The sequence below is a fragment of the Rhinolophus ferrumequinum genome, chromosome 19, assembly GCF_004115265.2.
Source record: "Rhinolophus ferrumequinum isolate MPI-CBG mRhiFer1 chromosome 19, mRhiFer1_v1.p, whole genome shotgun sequence".
NCBI lineage: Eukaryota > Metazoa > Chordata > Mammalia > Chiroptera > Rhinolophidae > Rhinolophus > Rhinolophus ferrumequinum.
The window spans coordinates 38,561,864-38,583,751 of NC_046302.1; the positions used below are offsets into that span (position 1 = coordinate 38,561,864).

At 36.3% G+C, this 21,888-nt stretch overlaps 1 protein-coding gene across 6 annotated transcripts in view; it reads right to left on the reverse strand.

Moving 5' to 3' along the window:
• The window catches only part of PIAS2 (protein inhibitor of activated STAT 2), a 75,594-nt gene that overhangs the window by 26,546 nt on the left and 27,160 nt on the right, over nucleotides 1-21,888 (reverse strand). For all 6 annotated transcript variants that reach the window (XR_004421048.1, XM_033087139.1, XM_033087135.1 and 3 more), the window contains exons 2-6: nucleotides 20,312-20,786; nucleotides 13,191-13,275; nucleotides 5,138-5,188; nucleotides 4,914-5,004; nucleotides 1,687-1,821 (exon numbers count right to left, since the gene is read on the reverse strand). Coding sequence is in view for 5 of the 6 variants with exons in the window: in XM_033087139.1 (XP_032943030.1) it covers nucleotides 1,687-1,821; nucleotides 4,914-5,004; nucleotides 5,138-5,188; nucleotides 13,191-13,275; nucleotides 20,312-20,786 (837 nt within the window). In the remaining variant the exon portion in view is untranslated. The remainder of the gene's footprint in view (nucleotides 1-1,686; nucleotides 1,822-4,913; nucleotides 5,005-5,137; nucleotides 5,189-13,190; nucleotides 13,276-20,311; nucleotides 20,787-21,888) is intronic.

Below are 21,888 nucleotides of genomic sequence, written 5' to 3' on the forward strand. Positions count from 1 at the left end.
ATAACAGTGGCCAGTCCCATACCTGTTAGATCTGGCACAAAGGAACCTTCATTAGCTATTTATAGAGCTATAAAGGGATAAAATATAATTTTACCTAAATGCTAAAAATCTATCTTACCATTTTACTACATATATTCATTCAATCAATTCTACAATAAACAAAATACTTTCAGTAGTTGCCAAACCAAATGTTTTAAATATTTTTAATGTCCTGCAATAGTCCTTTTAAATATTTGAATACCTAATATATGTGCAAATTTTAAGTCAATTAATCATTTTAATTACAAGGAAAGGATATTATTCCCCTCATGTGGCACAAAAACAAACCAACCAGGTCTTCACTGGCTACGATTATTTATTCAAAAATCTGAACATTTCCAATGGTATCGTAACAGTTATATATAAGATGTCAGAGGGGTAGTAGCCTCGGGGTGGGGGGGTTATCATTCTGTGAGGTGTGTAAATGTCTAACTATTATGTTGCTTTGTACACCTGAAACTAATAAAAAAATCTGAACATTTCAATAAGATATACTCTTCTGTTCAAATTCCTCTTACTAAGCTTTAAAGCATTAATACTTGCTCATTTAATAATGTTTCTTACATTTGTATACAACACCCATTCTCAAGATTTTACTAATTCTTTATAAGTAGGACTCAAAGAATTACACAACTTTGCCAAAATCAAACAATGGCCAACTTGGGACTAAGCCAAGAGTTTCTGAATACTTATCCAATATTTTACCACTGCACTGTTCACACAAATGAAAAATATTAGAAATCAGCACCCTATGATAATACTGATAAGTTTCAGTAAAAATACAGAAATGAGAGTACAAGAGAACAATCATTAAAGAGATAGTAACATTTTTACAGTCCAAAAATTAATACAAAAACACCCTTCTTTATGTCCAGCTCTGCAATTACCTTGGTAATAAAACCAAAAAAATTCCTGCTACAAATGTATGACTCAACTTCTTCACCCATAAAATAGAAATATTACCCTTTTTTTCTATGAAACAGCAACTTTAAAGTTTATGCTCAGAAATTAAATATCTTTTGCCATTCTATTATTTCAGTTATATGAACAAGTAGTTCTAAAATGGAAATCCTTTGTTGTATTAATCAGTATCTCACAACTGAAATAATGCGTTTTGAGATAAAGAATCAGCAGAAAGCCAGGTTCATCAACCTAAAGGTATAAAGGTATAGAGAAAATACCACAATTCTATGTAAATATTTCATGAGATGTCCACATAGTCTCTGAAGTATCAACGATTTATGTAAAAGCTGGAACAGATTATTTCTCATCACAACATGAGTAAACTAGTTTCCCCAAAGCTTAATAAAGCTTCTTCGTTCCTCTTCATAAATACGTAACATAACCCAACGTTTCAAGTTTCTTAACATACTACTTAAACACAATTGTGATTAAACCACTACCTTAAGAAATATTGTAATTATACTTGTTCCCTTTCCAGGAAAATAAAGAGAGGACACTCAGGAAAACTTTAAATTTTATAACCTTAAGGATCTCCACCTCTACCCCTAAACTGGAAATTACTGTTTTTTAGAAATTACAATCAGAAAATGAAAACAAGCTGGAGCAGGAACCTAAGGAAAAAAACAAAATAAATCAACTCCTAGAGGGATTACGTTCATGTTACCCAGAGGAGAGAATCTTTACCTTTCCAATTTCTGATGCCCAAGAAATGGAAATCTGGTTTGGCACAGCTGAAGATAACCTAACTAAAGATGTAATATTCAAAGGGCGTCCAGGGCGCTTCTGTTCAATCCCATTTTTAGGTGGTGGTGCGTAGCCCTATAACCATAAGAAAGAAAACCAATTTAAAATTATCTATAGGCAATCAAACATTTTCTCTAAGACAGATTCGGGATCCTGCCTAATTTCAGTTACACTAGTTATTTTTATTTTAGCCTGGAAATCACACAGTCCTCACCTTAAGGTTACCAATCCAGAAAAGGAAAATGACCTTTTAAAAAAGTTATAAAGTAGTTCACAAATTCAGAAAGAAAAAAACAAACTCCATGTTCCACCCTTAAAATTAAAGATGCTGACACTTTGCCATTTTAGCTCTGAATCTCTTTCCTTTTTATAAATGATGGAGTTGCACCTCTTTGTACTGCTTCATCTTAGGAGCTCCCATTCAAAATGCACTGAAATATGGGGATGGGAAAGAGGGAAAACAAGGTTTGGAAAATAAAAAGAGAACAAATTAATGAGTTTCAAAGGAATTAGTACAATCTTGTGAGTGACAAAAATGCTCTCCACTGCTTTTTCCCGAGTAGAACAGAGATTATAACCTTCAACATCGGGTTAACAAATAATCAATATTTCAACTGGCAGTATATTAGCTTGATGGCTATAATATTGCTATTTATGCTTTATTCTACTTTTTCTAGTTATTAAGTATTTAATGTACTCATTTTTTAAATAGCAAATGCACTCATTTTTGATTCACAGTACATCCAAATCTCAACTACCACTTTTCAGTTTGTGATTTTCAAAACCAAAATATTTTTAGAATATTAAAATTTCTAAGCTGCAAAAACATCTACGTATTGAAGTAGATGCCATATTTTACTGAATAAAATGCCATTGATGTAATTTAACTATGTACCATTACCATCAAGAAGGAAAAAACACTAATGATACAATCTAGTGTATCATTACTTGTTGCTGCGTATATAGCACGGAAGTAATACTCGTACGCGAAATGAATTGGCTAGCATATTCCTTTTGGATCTACATAAGAATCTTCTGAATTGCTTTTTACTCAGTCATCAATGCATATATTTTCCACACAATACTCTCCTATATGCCACCAAGAGCTCTGGAGAAAGTATTCTATATATTTATTTAATTTCAGCATAAAACTATTAATATATTCAACTCCACTCACATTTCTCAGATTTCCTTCAAGTCACTGACACCCTTAAATTCATTGCATCCGTTAATGCTGATATATTCTGGATCTTATGAGAATATACTGATCAAAGGTTTTTGGATACAGCCAGGATTCATGTACCTTCCTCAAAATCATTCGTTGAATGAAAAACTAAGGGCGTGCAGCTCATTGGTCCTGCCGTGCGAGTAACATCTAGGTTGTACACATGCAGGCAACAACAATACATTACAGCTGCCACCTGGTCATTAGCGAATTAAGACACCTCTGGATTTTAGGGATGTTAAAAATAAGCACCTTAAAAAAAGAAAAGAAATACAATGTTGGTGGTACCACACAGCAGAGCTAAGGAACACATCCTGTCTGTCACAACTCAGGGAACACCCTTCACCGCCTCACAGGAGGTTTACCTAGTAAGTTATTTATGAAGTGGGAATTCACATGGTAATTTGTAATCTACAACTTGCAACAAGACTTTGAAAATCATTTTTAAAAAGTTTGAACAGAGGAAGAGAAGATAAAAAAAGAATTTCGATTATACTACGGAAAAGGGAGGTGTGTGTGTGTGCAGAAGGGTATGCTCATCTAAAGTTGTTCAAGTGAAATAAAACAATTTATAAGTGCTCTTATAAATAAGATTCTAGGAACTGGTTCAATGAGCAACAGGCATATGGAATATCAACACCACTATCTGGGTAATTTTGAATGAAACCTTTGTTTTGCATAGTGTTTGGCCTGGAAGAGAATTCTGTCTTCCAGTACGTCAACCAAATAAAAACAATGGCAGAGCATCTGCCAAGATGGTAATAATAACTCATGAACTGGCTGAACGGTGAACTCTGGAGATTAGAATTTAAGACACCAAGCAACCCTGTTTTAAGTTACTTTGACAGAGAAAGACAGCAATTAGGGGTGAGGGAGAATAACAGACGATAAGAATGAGGTGTTAGCAAATTCAAAGTCAAGTGCAGTACCAGTCTTAACCACCTTAAGTATTTTAAATCTATACTTTTCCACACTTACTAGTTTGGTTTCATTGGTAACTGAGTTATCTGTTAACTTGTATTCTCCCTCTGACCATCAGCAACACCTCCACTCAACCATTAATTACCTGGCTATTAAGAACAGAATATAGCTGGAATATTGTAAAATACAAATGTTTAGCCTGCACATATTTCGAACAATTTTCCAAATCTAAAGCAAAAATAAAATGAAGTTCATTTGACAGGGAACCTCTGGAGCAAATCGAAAGGCTTCCTACGTAAACGCTGCTGGAGAGCCAGTGATGGATTTGGTTTCAGTCTCAACCTAACATTTCAATAGAAGATATACTCAAAGAACATTTTCTGTTACATGCGATGACAACGTCCTACCTTACTTGTAATTGTGACAAAGGCTGACAGTGTTGTACCTTTAACATTTCCCCCAGAATTTTCTAATTACCACTATTACTTTAATACCATCAACACAAATGTGTTTTAGTTTTCTACTGTAGAAATTTTCAAATACATACAAAAGTAGGGAGAACAGTAAGTACCCACCAACCAGCTTCAATGATTATCAACATGTTGCTAGCTATGCTTTGTTTGCCTCTGGCCTCACTGCCAGCCCACCCCAAAATACACACACCATACTTATAAACATGTTTGGTTTTGCCCCCGAGTATTTAAATGCAAATTCTAGACATGCCATTTGACCCAGATACTTTTACACACTTCTTTAATAAGACCTTAAAAAAAAATAGTATCACAACCTTACAAAATTAACCATAATTTAAAAAAATTATCTAACATAGTTTATATTAAAATTTCTCAACTGCCTCAAAGATGTCTTTTATCTTTTTTTATTATTGAAATTTCAAACACATACAAAAAGAGGTAAAAGTATAATAAACCCCCACACCCCTATCATCCAATTCAATAATTTATTTACTCATAATCAGTCTTTACCACTCTACCCCACCCCCTGGTGAATAAAAGCAACTTACAGGCAAAGGAAACAGCTTTCCATTTACTTTTATACACAGACTATTGGGATAGTTATCTTCTTGAGGGCAACTTGTCTCTGCCAGGCAAAGTCTGCATTAAAGAAAAAAAAAAGAAATTATTCTGAAATAACGTATTCAAACATACTTATGTATTTTCAAATTCATGCTATATGCACATAGTCAGCAAGTATGTTATTAAAGTTAAGAGAAAATTTCAAACTCGCCTCAGCTGAACTTGGACTGTATAATCTCTCCTACCACCTGGCAAAAAATCCCTGTTGAAAAAGGAAAGAAATTGGGTTACGAAAGCACAACAAGAATCACAGGAACATTCTCACCAGAAAAAAACATTAGCATTTTTTATTCTTATTCCTTAAAAGATGAACACTAGCCTACCAATAAGCCAGGGATGATAACCCTCATTTACTTAACATGTAATAAACGTCTTTGTGGTAATGTTAGGGTATTTTCACTTCACAGAACTTTCACAATGCAGTATTTATTTCAATAGGCAACCGATTTGGTTAACACAAAAAGGAGTACCCTAGGTCCTAGTAGAGTTTAATAAATTAATTTGTTTGCTTACAGCGGTTCTTAACTTTGGCTGAGCATTCTAATCACTTGCTCCTTTTTTTTTTTAACATAAAGGCCCATTCACCAGATATTCTTATTGGTCAGCCTGAGCATTTGTTTTTCACAGGTACTCAGGCGATTCTAATACAGAACTACAACAAAGAACTGGTACCAATATCTCTACACCATGGCAACTTCCTAATTATGTATCCAACCAAGGACACAGAACCTCTTTGAATTTCCAGATGAGAACCTACTAGAGTCCCATATAAAATATCTCTGGCACTGAACCTTCTAAAACCCTTGCCACTCAAAATGGAATCCACAATGATGCAGCATGTTACTGCTTGGAACTTGTTTAAAATGCAGAATCTCAGGCCCAGACCTACAGAATTAGAATCTGCATTTAACAAGATCCCTAAATGACACATACTACCAGTTTAAGAAGTACTGTCCGTAGCTACTATCATCAATCTTGGACTTTCTCAGCGAGAATAACATTAGAGATAATTCCTTTCTTGAGGGTACACTAAGCCCTCCTCTTGCTCTATTGAGCCCGTCTTTTCACTGTTTCCAATTCTCTGTGTTCACTGGAAGGCCGTCCAGCACAGTAGGGACCACCCTAAGGTCTACAGTGCCAAGCTGTATGACCTTGGGAAAATGATTTCACCTTTCTGGGCCACAGTTTCTACATCTGTTAAAGATGGAACATTACTGCATCTACCCCATGGAGTTCTTGTGATGACTAAATGTGTTAATAACACACTTAAAAGTGCCTGAATACAAGAAGTGCTCAATATGTGTGACCAGCTGGCTACTAATATTGTTAACTATGTCCTCACTGCTTCCCTTGCCAGTGGGAGCCTCCACCCTTCTCGAGTGTCTATTCAAAGCATCCCAATCTCCTAGGCCACACCGACCTTTTTTGAGTAACCGGTATCACTTCACTCATTCAAGAAACATTTCACAATTTGGGGGCTAGAGCTTCAAAGGTAAATAAGACAATATTTGCTCTCAAAAATCGTATATGCTAGTAGGTAACATATATACAACTAAAATAAAATGTAGTAAGTGCTATAGTACATTATGAACAATAAATGCTATAGAAAAACGGGAAATTTAATTCTGTCTCAAAAGTTCAAGGCAGTTATCTACAATTGGTCCGATCAAATTAGAAAATTGCTTGTACAACAGTTCTGCGTATTTCTACTTAAGAGACACACTTCCGTCAGTAACAGTGGCTTCACGAGTGCAGTGATTCTCAACAAAAGGGTGAGGATCAACCAGAGCTACATAACAGAATCTTGACTAGGCTGGGGAACATAATTTGAAAAAAGGAGAAATGACTAAAGATGGGCCTAGAAAGGTAGATGGAAGCATGTTATAAAGGGTTTGGAATAGCTCGCTAAAGATTTAGACTTTATTCCAGTATGGGAAAGTACCAAACTGGGAAATGCAATGCGCTAAATATCTTCACAAACATTATAAGTAATGACTAAGCATCTTCTGACACTCATTTTCTGCGTTTCACCGTCCTGGGAACTTTCACAAGTTGCTCTCATTCATCAGGTGTAAAGTAGGCATTTACTATATGCCAGGCACTGTGACAGGCTTTGAGAATATAAAAATGAGTAGGAGATGTTGCTTTCATTAAGAAGTTTGAAATGCAAGTGGTCAAATAAATGAAACAACACTTTAATAGAATATATGTACACAGTACAATGAGAGACAAAGGATGTGCTTGGGGAAATCGGGAAAGGTATCACAGAAAAGGTTAAGACCTGAACTGGCCCTTAAAACGAGTAGCAAGGAAGAGGATATGCAAACAGCTGTGAAAGCCTAGTTGGAGTACAGGCTGCCAGTGAAGAGTGACAGGACATGAGGTGATAAAAACAGATGAGTAAGAGCAAAATGTGGAAGAGAATTGCCAGGCAAAGAGAGTGTGGACTTCATGAGTTCACTACAGGGGTTTTAAGCACAGGAGAGAAAAAACTGAATTAGCTTTAGAAACACCACAGGGTCAGCCACCAGTCAGGAGAACACAACTGTACAAGCAAAAGATGAAGGCTCAAAAGCTATGTAAACATGAATACCACTGAATGATACTGAGGTATAAAAACTGATAGGACTCGGTGGCTGACTCGAGGCCGGAAGGTAGGTGAAGGGAAGGGAAGCATCTAGGAGCTATCAGGGTTTGGAATGGTGCAAGTGGACAGATGGTGACACTACTCCCAGGTAAGAGGTAGATCAAGCACGGCCTTCACTAACTTGAGTGAGGTCACGATTACCTTGCCAATGTTACACACTGGGTAAATAGACTCGATGGGCTTTGAGTAGCTTACCCTTACCCAGCGGCATACAGAGCTATGTGACTGACCTAGTTGGTCTTACTCTAAAGGCAATGCTGGCTTCCTCAAAGGGAGTTGTGTCAAGTTTTAAACCTTGAGTTGCATTGTTTTAAGTAAAAGAATCAACGGAGTGTAGCAAATTGAAGGGATGTGGTCGATGAAGTGTGGGATAATACAAAGACGCCTCTGTCCAGGCAGATCCTATGCCACTGATGAAACACGCAGTAGGAGGAAATAAGCCAAGCAAAAATCTCCTTGAAGGCCAAGTTCATTTTTCAACTTTGAACCTCTGGTGCCTGGAACACTGTCTGGACCATAGTAAACAGTAAATAAACATATGCTGTGAAACTATATGAATAAATGAAAAAAACAAAAGACAAACAAGCAGGTTTGGGAAGAAAGCAAGTTCAATTCTGGATGTGCTGTTTGATGGTACCTGTGAGTCATCAAAGTAGAAGCAGTGAGCAAGGTCTCCAGGGAGAAGTGTTGGTGGTTCTGCAGCCACCAATATAAAGATAACAAAGCACATTCATGGGTACCAGCGGGGGGTAGTGAGAAGCTGATCACAGATGGCAGAGACTGAGAAGACAGAGACCGAGAGCCTGATTAGAGGCAGCAGTACCAAACGGAAGGGGGAGTGCTAAAACCCCGACGAGAGCTGAACTCACTGATCAATCTTCACAAGATGTGGTAAGAAGAGCAAACCCAAACATGAATGTATTAAAGCCTCTGGTTTAGACCTTACTACCATTACAGGCAAAGAGGCGCTGGATGCACAGCAGTGGTTCTCAAATTTGCTGCGTACTGGAAACACCCGGGGGCTTTAAAAACTACTACTGTTTGCGCTCCATTCTCAGAACCTAATTTAATTGGTATGAATGAAGTCTGGGTATTTGGAATCTTAAAAGCTCCCCAGTTGATTCTAACATGCAGCAAAGTTTGAGAACTACAGGGACAGAAGTTAAATGACACAATAAGCGCAATCATCCAAATCGAGGATGTGTAATATGCTACAGAAGTCAAATGACTGTTTTTGTTTTTAAAGACAGTGGTAAAAGTAGGATAACAAGAGAGGAACCAGGGCTCTTTGGAGAAGTGATTGATTCCAGAACTGGGGCAGAGAAATTACAACATGAGCCTGGAGCATCTTTGTTGGGCCAAAAGATAAAGTAGTGCTCAGAAATGGATGGAGACATCGCAAAAAGGGCACAGGAGCCAACCTGAAAGAATGCCCAGTGGCCAAAGGTAGAACAGTTTGAGCAACAACCTAAATTACTACAGCACTGAATTATGACCCTCAGAGTACCCAAGAGCCCACATGGATACAAGTAAATACTTGAATTAAAAAGTGGGTGGAAAGGGACAGCTCCTTCCCTACAAAAGAGTAACTTCAGTGTAAAAAAGAATAAGGACAATAGAAAATCATACCACTAGAAAAGAGTGTTCCTGATGAAATAATTGCTAAAGGCAAGATCCACAAGGGAAAGCTAAGTTGGTGGGAACTCTGAAGAAAAACAGAAAAGTGCCTAGTCTCCAGCTATCTCCCCCAAGATATGTATTAATAACAAAGGAAAAAACAACAACTTTACCGTGAAAAAATCTAGTAGACAACACCTTACCCACGTGATCAAGGTTAGCATCAACAAAACTGAGATGTGTCAATATTATGTAGCCCCTGATAGGATACACTGAGAAGAGTATGTAACTTGAGGAATTCTTGCCAAAAATGCATAATCTCCATCTAATAATGGCAAAACATCGAACCCAAATTAAGGGACATTCTACAAATACCTGACCAGTACTCTTCAAAAAGTATCAACAGTTATAAAAGACAAGGAAAAAAACTAAGAAACTATCCCAGACTGAGAGACCAAAATGACGTAATTAAATGTGATTTGAGATCTTGGATTGGATCCAGGAACAGCAAATCAACAGCAGAAAAACTGGTAAAATCCAAATAAAGTCTGTAGTTAATAGTATTGTACCAAGGTTAATTTCTTGGTTTTGATAATTGCACTATGGTTATGTAAGATGTTAATATGAAGGGAAGCTGGGTAAAGAGTATATCTACTATTTCTACAAATTTTCTGTAAATCTGTAATTACTTCAAAGTAAAAAGTGTTTTAAAAACCTTGGGAGTCAAAGGTAATAATACATGGCCATGTTTAAATACAGAAACAACTGAGAAAATTTGAATATGGGCTAGACATTGTTCTATATTAAGGAATTACTAATTTTTTAGTGTGATTACGTTAAAACTTAACCAGACATGCATCTTGAGGTATTTTTGGGTGAAATTATATGATACTTGTGATTTGCTTTAAAATATTTCAGGAAAAAAAGGGGAGGGAGGTCACATACAGACTGCCAAAATGTTGATTAATTGAAGTTAGGTAATGGGTATCAAACTTACTTCCACTCACAAAGAAGGTGTTTTACTATTTGATTACACAACTCTGAAAAGGCTGGGGTTTATATGTACATGTGTATGTGTGTTTTATTTTTTCTTCGGGGGGAGGGTTGCAAATAACTTTAAATGTTAATTTTAAAAAAAAGTTGGTTAAAAATACGTAAGAAAATTTATCACGTTAACCATTTTTAAGTGTATAGTTCTGTGGCATTAAGTGCATTCATACTGTAGTGTAACCATCATCACCATCCATCTCCAGAATATGATTAAAATTTTAAATTGAAAATTATTCAAATTTTAGTCACTCATTTTTTGATTAGTTAATACATTCATATAGTTTGAACTTCAAAAAGATATAAAATTGTATCTTGAAACCTGTATCTTGAAATTTACTTATTCTAAATAATCTCCTTCCTTCAAAGGCCCACCCAACACTCTAGTGAAGCTGTCCCAGATCTCCAAGGTTAAGAGTAATCTCCTCCTCCTATGAATAAGCTCTTGTCAATCACTGAACTGGCTCTTTTCATACAATACCTAGCAATGCTAACGTGATCATTTCACGTATATGAGCTAGTTCACTACAAAACTACAAGCAACCTGTAGAAAGGGGTCATATCATATAATATAGTGCTTTGTACCTAATAAAACACCTAGTAAGTGTTGATCTCGAACAAGGAAACATCACTGAATAAAAAACACTTAAAATTAATGATAAGGTTTTAGATAAAATATTTATTCTATTTATTTGTTTGTTGGTTTCTTACCATCCCCAAGCTTGAAAGTCCTTCCAATTCACAAAAACTCACTGCAATGCCTTGCCCGATGAACATGAACTCCATCAAGCTATATTCATTTTACTTCTTTGATAAATGTCTCCTCTAAATTCCCTCTGTATTTTCTGAAACCCCTATTATTTGGATACTGGATCTTTTGGACTAATCCTTGTACTGTCTGGTTTTTTAAACCTTATTTTTCAACACTTTTGTCTTTTTCCCCTTTGTGAGAGAGCCAGTCTGTCTACGCACTACTCTTTGGGAGCTCAACCTTTACAGGGTCAGATTATAAAATCAATTTGAGATTTTGTTGAAAATCTGCACTCTATCTATCTATCCGCAAGTGATATGATTAGTGAAAGAATCTAAGCTGTGCCCCAGGATCTTCCACATAACAGTGCATCTCCAAGATGTTAGGGTGTTTAAAAGCGATACGAGGCCTATAAATGTGGTTCCACCATCCTGGGAAATTGAAAATGAACATGAACATACTAAAGCCTCCGAAAAGGCCGACAGTAAAGAACTTACGTAATTTTGTTGAACACAGAATTTCTAAAACTTAACTGCAGAATTCTTACTTCTGAAAAACTCTCAACATATCAGAAAAGATGAGTATTTTAATGAATAGTTGAAAGGAAGTAAAAGACTTCTAATTTGCTCAACTCTGTGTTCCACTTTTAATTCTCAACCCCAGAAAATTATTTAACCTCCAGGAGCCTCAATTTCCTTATGCTAAATCTTTAAGAATACAATTTCAAAAAGTCATATAAATATTATTAACATCAAAGATGACTACATTTTTTTTTTTTAAAGATTTTATTGGTGAAGGGGAACAGGACTTTATTGGGGAACAATGCATACTTCCAGGACTTTTTTTCCAAGTCGTTATCCTTTCAATCTTAGTTGTGGAGGGCGCAGCTCAGCTCCTGGTCCAGTTGCCATTGCTTGTTGCAAGGGCCGCAGCCCACCATCCCTTGCAGGAGTCGAACCGGCAACCTTGTGGTTGAGAGCCCACGCTCCAACCAACTGAGCCATCCGGGAGGCAGCTCAGCTCAAGGTGCCGTGTTCAATCTTAGTTGCAGGGGGCGCTGCCCACCATCCCCCCGGGACTCGAGGAATTGAACTGGCAACCTTGTGGTTGAGAGCCCACTGGCCCATGTGGGAATAGAACCGGCAGCCTTCGGAATTAGGAGCACGGAGCTCCAACCACCTGAGCCACCACCAGGCCAGCCCCAAAGATGACTACATTTTTAATTGGAAAGTATACACTACAGATGTCCTCTTCTTTCCTCTGGTATCTGTTAGTTCATTTACTTATTACAAATGCGTCTACGTTTCTTCTATTTTTCTAAATGGCAAAGCTAAGAGTACTTTTCATAACTGTATTCAGATTTCTGCCAATTTTTTGTCCAGGTGATCATACAGCTCAGAACAGTCCCAGTTTATGTTCTCGTCCCAGGAAAATTATTAATAATGTCTAACTTTCACTCTAAAAATACCTCAGTTTGCATGATAAAGTATATAAGATCATCCTACCTGTGGGCTGTTACCACAAATTCTTTTTTATGTTGTTATATTTCAAACAAAATTTTCATTAAAAAAATTATTGCCAAATGTGACGAAAAGTAATTCAAAGATACTCTGGTGTCTTACTCAAAGGTTACATTTTTTTTCTCATATAGAGTATTTATTAAATATTTGACTAACCTTAGTTTTATATACCACACTTACTGAAGGAGAAATAATCCAATTCTTATGGACTGAATTGCATGCCCCATAATTCATATTGAAGCCCTAACCCCCAAGGTGACCTATGTGGAGACTGGGACTTTAAAAAGGTAATTAAGGTTACATAAGGTCATCCAGTTAGGGCCCTAATCCAATAGGACTGGCATCCACATAAGAAAAGAAAGAGACACAGGGACCACAGGCCCACAGGGGAAGGCCACGTGAGTACACACAGCAAGAAGGCGGACATCCGCAGCCAAGGACAGAGGGTTCAGAAGAAACCACATCTGGCAACACCGTAATCTTGGACTTCAAGCCTACTGAAATGTGAGAAAATCAATTTCTGTTGTGTAAGCCACCCAGTGTGTGGTACTTTGTTACGACAGCCCTAGCAGACTAACACACCAACATTCATGGAGAAATATATTCCAAACATTCCTCTTACCTGGATATGCATATCTCTCTAACTTGCTGAGGTGTCAGAGCAAAAATAAAAAACTTCTCTTGAAATCGCTGAATACTGCTTTGAACTGGGGAGGGGGAAAAAAAGATAATATTCAAATAACAAATTCAAGGATATTAGCACCTGCAATAACCAAGTACTTTTAATAGAGTCGGCCAAATTCTAAAAATTTTATGGATTTAAAATACTCCAAAATAAACAAGTATTATACTGCACTCATCTTGGAATCATGAAAGTCAAGTCACTCTAAAGCAGGTTCACTTTTAAGCATTTAATCATTCTTTATTCTAACACACAAATTATAAGTCAAAATATGACACAACCCTTCAAAATTACATTTCATCCTTGACTATATAGTATCATTTAATGAAAATCTGACCAAGCCAATCCCCCTTCCCCAGGAGAACGCTATCCAAGATGCAGGTGTCTTTTGGGTTTCTTTCTTTGTTGTGTTTTGTTTCTTTCTTTGTTGTGTTTTGCTTTCAATACTTTTATATTCAATTACACATATCATTCATATAAGAGAAAATTTAAAACTTTAAAACTTCTAAGTTGATAGAATATTAAGATACATGATTATTTGCACACAAAATATTATCTAGTTAAAAAAGATGACCTAATGAAGTCACCCGTAACTAGATTATTAAAAATTGTAATATATTTACTTCACAAAGAACTTCAACAGATGTATTATACTGATATATTATTCACTAATGTTCTCCTGCCCATTAACACAAAACCAAAGCTAATACAGAGCCCTCAAGTCTTCTGCTCCTAACAAGTACTGAAACACGCAAGAAAAGGAAAAAAGGCTCTTGTATGTTTCTAGCCACATTTTTCCAGATGCATGAAGATAAATCAACAAGATGCCAGTTAAATATCAAATGTCAGAGGCCTTCAATCCACAAGTCACACCAAGTCAAGGAGAATATTAACTCCTTGGGTAAAACTATCTTTTCTTTAAGCACAGGTAGTGTATTGCAGCAATTACGCTCCTAGAAATGTCAGAAAGTGGCTCATATTTTCACAGTACATTTAAAAAAGGAGGAGGGAGAGGGATGCTGTTTATGATGAAGGCCTGAAAATGAATCAAAAATGTAAATCACAACCATACCGTGGGGCATAAACACAAACACAGAACTACAGTACTAAGTCTCTCCATTTCTTCCCTCCCATTCACTCTTTCTTGTGCAGATTCCACTCTATCCATAGCTAAGGTCACCAATGACCTCTTAACTGCCCAATTCAATAACCTGTATTTAGAGATTAGCGGTAAACATACTTGATTTTCCAATCTTAGTTAATGGTATGAGCACCCAGTCCCTCCAGTCAGAAAACTCAAATGGTCGAACACAGAAGAAGAAAAATGGGGCATATACTTAACAATGGGAGAATATCCCCCAACTCTGACGGAAGCGGGTAAAGTCCCTACAGATCAAACTCCAAGCAAAATCAATACAAAGCAAGTCACATCAAAAATCTACCTAGTCACATCAAAATCAAACTACTGAAAATCAATGATGACTATAAAATCTTGAAAGCAGTCAGAGAAAAAACAAACAGTAAGTACAAGGAAATAACAATAAGAATAAAGGCTGACTTCTCATCAGAAACAATGTAGGCCAGAAGTTATCTTTAAAGTGGTGAAAGGAAAACCACCATCAACTGAAAATTCAATACCCTTCAAAAATAGGGTGAAATAACGACTTTTAAATAAACAAAAGCAAGGAGAATTTGTTGAAGGCTGACATATAGTATAAGAAATGTAAAAAGAAATTACCAGGATTAAAAAAAAAGATGATACCAAATTCAAAACCAAATTTTCAGGAATGAAAACCACAAATAGTAAATAAATGGTAAAGGTAAACTAATATGCAGTTTTTTCTTATGATTTCTTTAAAAACATAAAGTAGTGGCATTGAAAGGCAGGATTTATAACACAGGCAGAAGTAAAAGACATGACAAGAGCAAAAAGAATAAATGAAATTACCCAACAGCTGAGATTCTTACTTCATTCTAATAAGTTTCATTAACATAAATCTCCAGAGACATCCACTCTTAGTGTACCTAAAATGTCAGGTATCTACACCTACAAAGCTTGGTACAAGATCTTCAGTGAATTCATCAGCATAAAGGCCAGTATTTGAGGTCCTTCTAGGACTGGAGTCAACCTACCCAGAGAAACCCATATACCATGAACCTTACCGTGAAACTGGAATGCTTCCATAGTCAACATATGCCAACATTTATGTACAATTTATAGAACTTGCAGCTTAATGTTAATAGTTTATATCCTAACAGACACATCTTTGCTATGCCTTTTATTTTTCTGAAATAGTTTTGGCTTTATCAATTATTTGCTGCCAGATTTTCAGTCCAAAATATAATCCCAAATAATCACGCCATTTCTATGGAAAAATGGATCTATCTCATCACTACGAACGATAGTTAGGTTCTAGGAACTTACAGCAAGAAAAAAAAAGTGTGTATGGTAATAAAATCGAATTTGTATTAACACTTACTGACAGTTTTTAGGTAGGGCAATTTTATGACAGAACAGTAGCCAAAAACACACTAAACTTGCCATAAGGTAAATCTATTAGCTAGACTTTCATTTTAATGCAGATCAGGAGAAAGAATGGCAAAGTGTAAAGTAGAAGCATGCAGGTTTTGTGGTTTTTCTCCCCATTAGGTTCTCCAACGTAGGATCAGAAAACCAATTCTACATACCGTGTTTCCCCGAAAATCAGACCTAGCCGGACCATCAGATCTAATGCGTCTTTTGGAGCAAAAATTAATATGATTATATTAATTTAGATTATATTAATTTATATTAAATAAGATTATATTAATTTAGATTATATTAATTTATATTAAATAAGATTATATTAATTTTTGCTCCAAAACATGCATTAGAGCTGATGGTCCGGCTAGGTCTGATTTTCGGGGAAACACGGTAGACCCAATGAATGCTTTTATGTTAACAGCAGCAAATGAAAAGGAAAAAGATTATGACTCAGGGACATGAATCAGATATGACACTGTTCAAACCCTTTCCTTTTTCAACCACCTTTCATAAGTAGATTCTGTTTTTCAAAGATGGCTACATCTCCCATCATGCCCTTTTTACAACGTAACCTTGATACTCTTGCAGTGAAGTAGTGGGGTCTGTATCAGCCTCCCTTTGAACCTGACTAGCTCTCTGTGACTGCAGCAACCAGCAATGTTCGGTGCAAATGATGCGATACAAGTTGCAAGGCTGGATCAGAAAGGCACCACCACTTCTTCCTTGCTCTCGGGGGACACTCACCCTTGGAACCCAGCTTTTGTGCTATAAAGAAGCCCAAACTAGACCACATGACAAAGCCACATGTGTAGGTATTCCAGCTAACAGCCATGCTCAGTCCACGCCAATGGCTAGCAGAGCCACCAGACATGCTGAGTGAAGATACCTCCAGCTTCTAGTCAAGTCACCCCCAGCCTTGAAGTCTTCTCAGCTAAGATCCCAGACATCTTAGGAGAAAGACAAGCCAAAAAAGATGACAGAACATACGAAGAAAAACAGAGAGCTACTGATATGGCTCTAGCTGATAATATTATGAGATTATGGACTTTTCCTGTTATAGTTCTATGATGTTTGAATTTTCAATTACTAGCATAAATTACTTTTGTAATTTGAAAAGGGTCACAGGTGTTCACTTCATTCATGTTCTTTACAATTTAAATGTGTCATATATATTCTTTTGGGTAGATTGAATATAGACAAAATTTTTAAATAGAAATAAAATTCCCAAAGGATTTCACCTTCAAAAGAAATTATCCTAAAGAAAAAAGAAAATAAAAAAGAAGAGAAAGACTGCCTGTGAAAGCAAATCAGACTAGCTATTTAAGTGAGGAGAACAGAGATTTTGGTTACTTTGTTTTTAGATTAGGGGATTATCCATTTGTGACAGTATAACCTTAGCTACAGAGAACTCAATTAGCACTGTGTACATTTGTTTTCTAGATGCCAGTCTGTCATTTTAAATGCTAAAAATTTTTATTTTAACCATTTTGAATAAAAATAATTCCAATCTGCAAAATATATAATAATGTATCTTCTTAAACAGAATATACTCACCATGGTTGTTCTGGGGCTTTTTTTTTTTTATAGCATTAATACATGTATCATGATATAAGCGATTTTCTTACTATTAAAGGGCTATGCGTTTCAATATCCCAAGAGATCTTAGAACGACATTTTTGACCTCTTGTGTCTGTTTCTTCTACCATGGCTCTTCCGTTCTCTCCCTTGTCAATTTTTTCCCATTCAACAATATGGTGACAGTTTAGGAAACACCTAATGAATTACATATAAAACCAAGAGCACACAGACTGGCTTGCCATTATGCAGAATATGTGCTGTGAAACATGGATTTGATATCTCTCTTTGACCCGTGAGGATTTTTAATTCTTAGTTCCCAAACGTAAACAGGTTTCCCCATAAATGAATTTTCCTAGAATTTTTATTTTTAGAAGTATTTTCAACATATTGAAACCAAATCATTAAAAACTAAGGGAACTTCTGAAGGTCGTATAATATTGCCTTAGACATTGTGAGACATTGTGACACTAACAATTTTCAGTTAAACGTCATTACTGGAAATTATTATATTTTTTCCACGTTTATTTGGCAGACTATGTGGTACTATGCTGATTTTTAAACTTTCTACCTCAAAGTCTAAAAGAGCATTTCTTAGATCACTGTTTTATCAAACAGACATAATATTAATAAGACTATACACATTAAGAAAATTCTTTTCTTTTTCTCTTTAGGGAAGAAGGCAGAATAAAAAAATGTTTAAGCCTTATTTTAAAACAAGAATCAGTTCATAAGTTTAGAAAAACAGTCATAGGCAGGACTCCTGAAAAACATATAAATACCCAGTTTTTAGCTCAGAGATAAAAAGTTATTTTATAAGCCCTGAGGTTACATATATGTTTCTGACATTCTAACTATAAGAAAAGGGCAGATTTTTCTAAGCCACTCTTCTACACAAAATACCTCTGGCATGATCTAAGCCAAATGAGATACAAAAGTTTTATTTTAGTAAACTTACAAAAACCCTTCTATTTTTCTTTAACCTTACTGAAGTTACTGAAGACAAACTCGATGAAGAATACAGAAAAGCAAGAAAATGTCTATTTCTATTTGGGAACCAAGCAGGAAAGGAAAGAACAGCAGGAAGCCTCCCCAGGGTTCAGCCGTTGGCACACCCCGGATGCTGGGAGCAGAGCAGACACAATGCTCCATCTTGTCTCAAGTCTCCAGGCTTCTTTTTAGGCCCTCAACCCTGTCTCAGCAACACCCTCCACTGTCACCACAGCCCCACAGGCACTCATCTCTCAGCCCTCACCTGGGCCAGATTCCTGAAGCGTCCCAGGAGGCGGTCACCTAAGCATATCACTAGTCTAAATCTTTCTCAAAATACATACAAAGAAATAAATTTGCAATAACTGCTGAAAAAGAAACGTATGTATGCCCATGATACTGTGTATTGGTAGCACTGGTATAAACCAAAAACCATGACAATGGGAGAAATAAACAAATTAATTATGGAAACATTTAACCATATAAATGGACCTATAAAAAAAAAAGTTAAAGATGAAAGTACAATCATAAAAGAAAGGCAACTGGGTAACAAACATTTAAAATGTTTGCTCCTATTATTAATTTAAAAATAAAATAACTAAGTAAGTTTTCATCCACAAAATCACAAAGATTTGTTTTTAATAACACCTAATCAAGGCAGAAAGTAAAGTGCAATGAGACAGTCTTTCTCTCACTCTGTGTAATTTAAACTGGCACAGCTCTTCTGGAAACTAATTTAGCAATGTTAGTTATCAAGAATCTAAAATGTTTTTAATCTTTCATGCAATAATTCTATTCATAGGACATTGTACAAATATGAAAATGCAAACAAACAGAATTCTCACCGTGTTTCCCCAACAGTAAGACCTAGCCAGACCATCAGCTCTAATGCATCTTTTGAAGCAAAAATTAGGTCTTATACTGTAAGACCGGATATTATATTATATCCGGTCTTACAATAAAATAAGACCGGGTCTTATAATAATTTTTGCTCCAAAAGACGCATTAGAGCTGATGGTCCAGCTAGGTCTCATTTTCGGGAAAACACGGTATTTCAAAATGAAGGGATGAAATGCACTATTTTACCTGCCTGGCTCAGTATTACTAAATAAAAACAATTAAAACAAGGACCTGGGAAAAGCATAGCAACCTTGCCCTGCCAACCAATTAGGTCATACTGACCCAATTAACCAATTCTGCCCTCAAAATTTCCTTCTGGCTCAACCAAGATAATCTGCAGTATAATCCTATACAAAAGACCAAAGCATATTGATATATTTAAGAGTTTTCAAATGACTTAAAACAAAAAGGTTTTCCCAGGATGGAAAAGAAAATAATTACTCAGGTTAACTATGAAATATCACTTCCCAAACAATTATTTCATCAATAAAGTAAAATATCTCTGTAAACAATTTCATTAGGCAGTAAGAAATTATGCTATTATAACACAGAAGTCATCAACCTAGGTACAAATTTGTTAAAAGTCACACATACCGAATTTTAGTAATATAATAAAATTTATTAAATTTTCTGAGCAGTTGATGGATATTAAGCTAAAAAAAAAGCTTAAAAACATGTGTCAAGCTCCCTGTGCCACTTTAGAAAAAAATTAAGTTATAAAAGGTTTATTTCTTAGAAAAGCAGTTTAAAAGGTATGTTAAACAGTAATTCTCTCTGTAAAAATATCCAAAGTATCAAAACACAGAATCATAGGCAATAAGATCTGTGTCTGTTCGCACACACACAGAAGCAATTTGAGTTCTAAGCCATAAGAACGTGCGTGAATGATGAATCAACAGTTTTATATTAGATTTAGGTCGTGGTTGCCAATATTTTTTTATCTGGGCATTTCAACATTTGGCATTAATGCCTCAATTTTATAATATTAATAGCAAATCATTACTCAATAGTTGAAGGACTCCTGCTTTATTTACTCGCTTTCCCAGAATAAATGCATTGCTCTAACACTTACCTAAACTCGTGGGCTTGATGAGAACATCAAGAACATCATAAAAGGGTAAGTTTTTTAACTGCACGTCAGGATGGACAGGAGGAATTGGGGGAGATGGCTGCTGCATCTCAAACGTGGGCTTAGTATCTTGAAGCAACACAGAACCAACAGGAGAGGACGGTGAGTGGGGTGTAACTGAAGTGGAAGGCAAGGCGTGGATTCCAGCCACGGCCAAGTCAGGTTCTACAGGTGACGAGCTACCATCCAAACTGAAAACGGATGATTTGATTGTGGATAAATCAGAAAGTCCTTCAAGAGTTCGTGGGTATCGGCGTCTATACAATTCTCGGATTTTAATCTGAACCGCAGGGCTACAGCCGCTCTTCAATAAATGCAACGCCCTCATCAGGAGGTCATGCTTGCGTCCACTTTTATTCCGCCCAGCAAAGCCTAGTAATACTTGTAGTTCAGAAACCCTAAAACTAGAAACCATATTCTAAAAGGAAAGAGAAAAAAAAAAGACATAAGCAAATAGTCAGTCACCTTCAAGTATATAAATACCTTATTTAAAATATACTATACATTCTGATTTTTCCAGCATTCTTTCAACTGGCATGTGCTAGTAACCAGCATTTCCACCTACCAGTTACATTCATTCCTGTTCATGCTGTCATTCCCGCCCCCGCCAAATCACACTGAAGTTATGGTGTTATGTTTTGTTGTACTTTGAATTTTGGTAGTCTATTGGTGTCTATTAAACCATTATCTAACTATACACACATGAAAACCCGTATTTGCTTTCTGATTATGAAATTTATAACCAATGAAAATGTACCTTTTCGAAACTAAGCCTTACCAATACGTGTCTGTCACGGTATTATTAATTAACCGAAGAATTACATTTTACAATACTGCATGCGTCACTTTTGATGCTAAGTAGTAAATCTACAAAATCAAGACAGAAATGAGATCCAATGAAGTTTTCACCTAACTCAAATATTAAGAAACAGAAAATACAAGGAAATTATTTTTTAAAAGTAAAGCTAAAAATTCATATATCTTATTTAGCAGATATCAAACTTCTAAAACGACTGAAGGTCCCAACTGAGCACCCAATGAGAAAAAGACTTTTGAAGAGCAAGGAAATGAGTGATCAAACATCTCAAAGGACAAGAGTCCAAGCCATTCGCTACTGACTTGTTCTTGGGTGTAAAATGAAGGGTATAAGCCGTTCCTGCTTCAGATCTCACCGTCCGTTTTTCCAACAAAACCTAGTATATACTTTCAGCGATGTGCTGCCTCAGAAATCCACCTAGTGTTTTCAGACAATGAAGGTAGTCAGATTTACGTGTCACACACATACCACCTAGCCAAAAAGAAGAGTATGACCTAGAGCTGACCAAACACCCTTTCAGAAACCTACCCTTTCAGAAATGGACCCAAAGAAACTACCCCCCGCCCCGCCCGTCCTCAGTAGTGCACACTCCACAGCTCCCTGGGACTCCTTCTCAACCTGGGAGCTATGCGTAGGCAATACCTACAGCAGGCGCTGATTCATAATACGTAATTCCTCTGTTCTGCACTCAAGTCTCATAGAT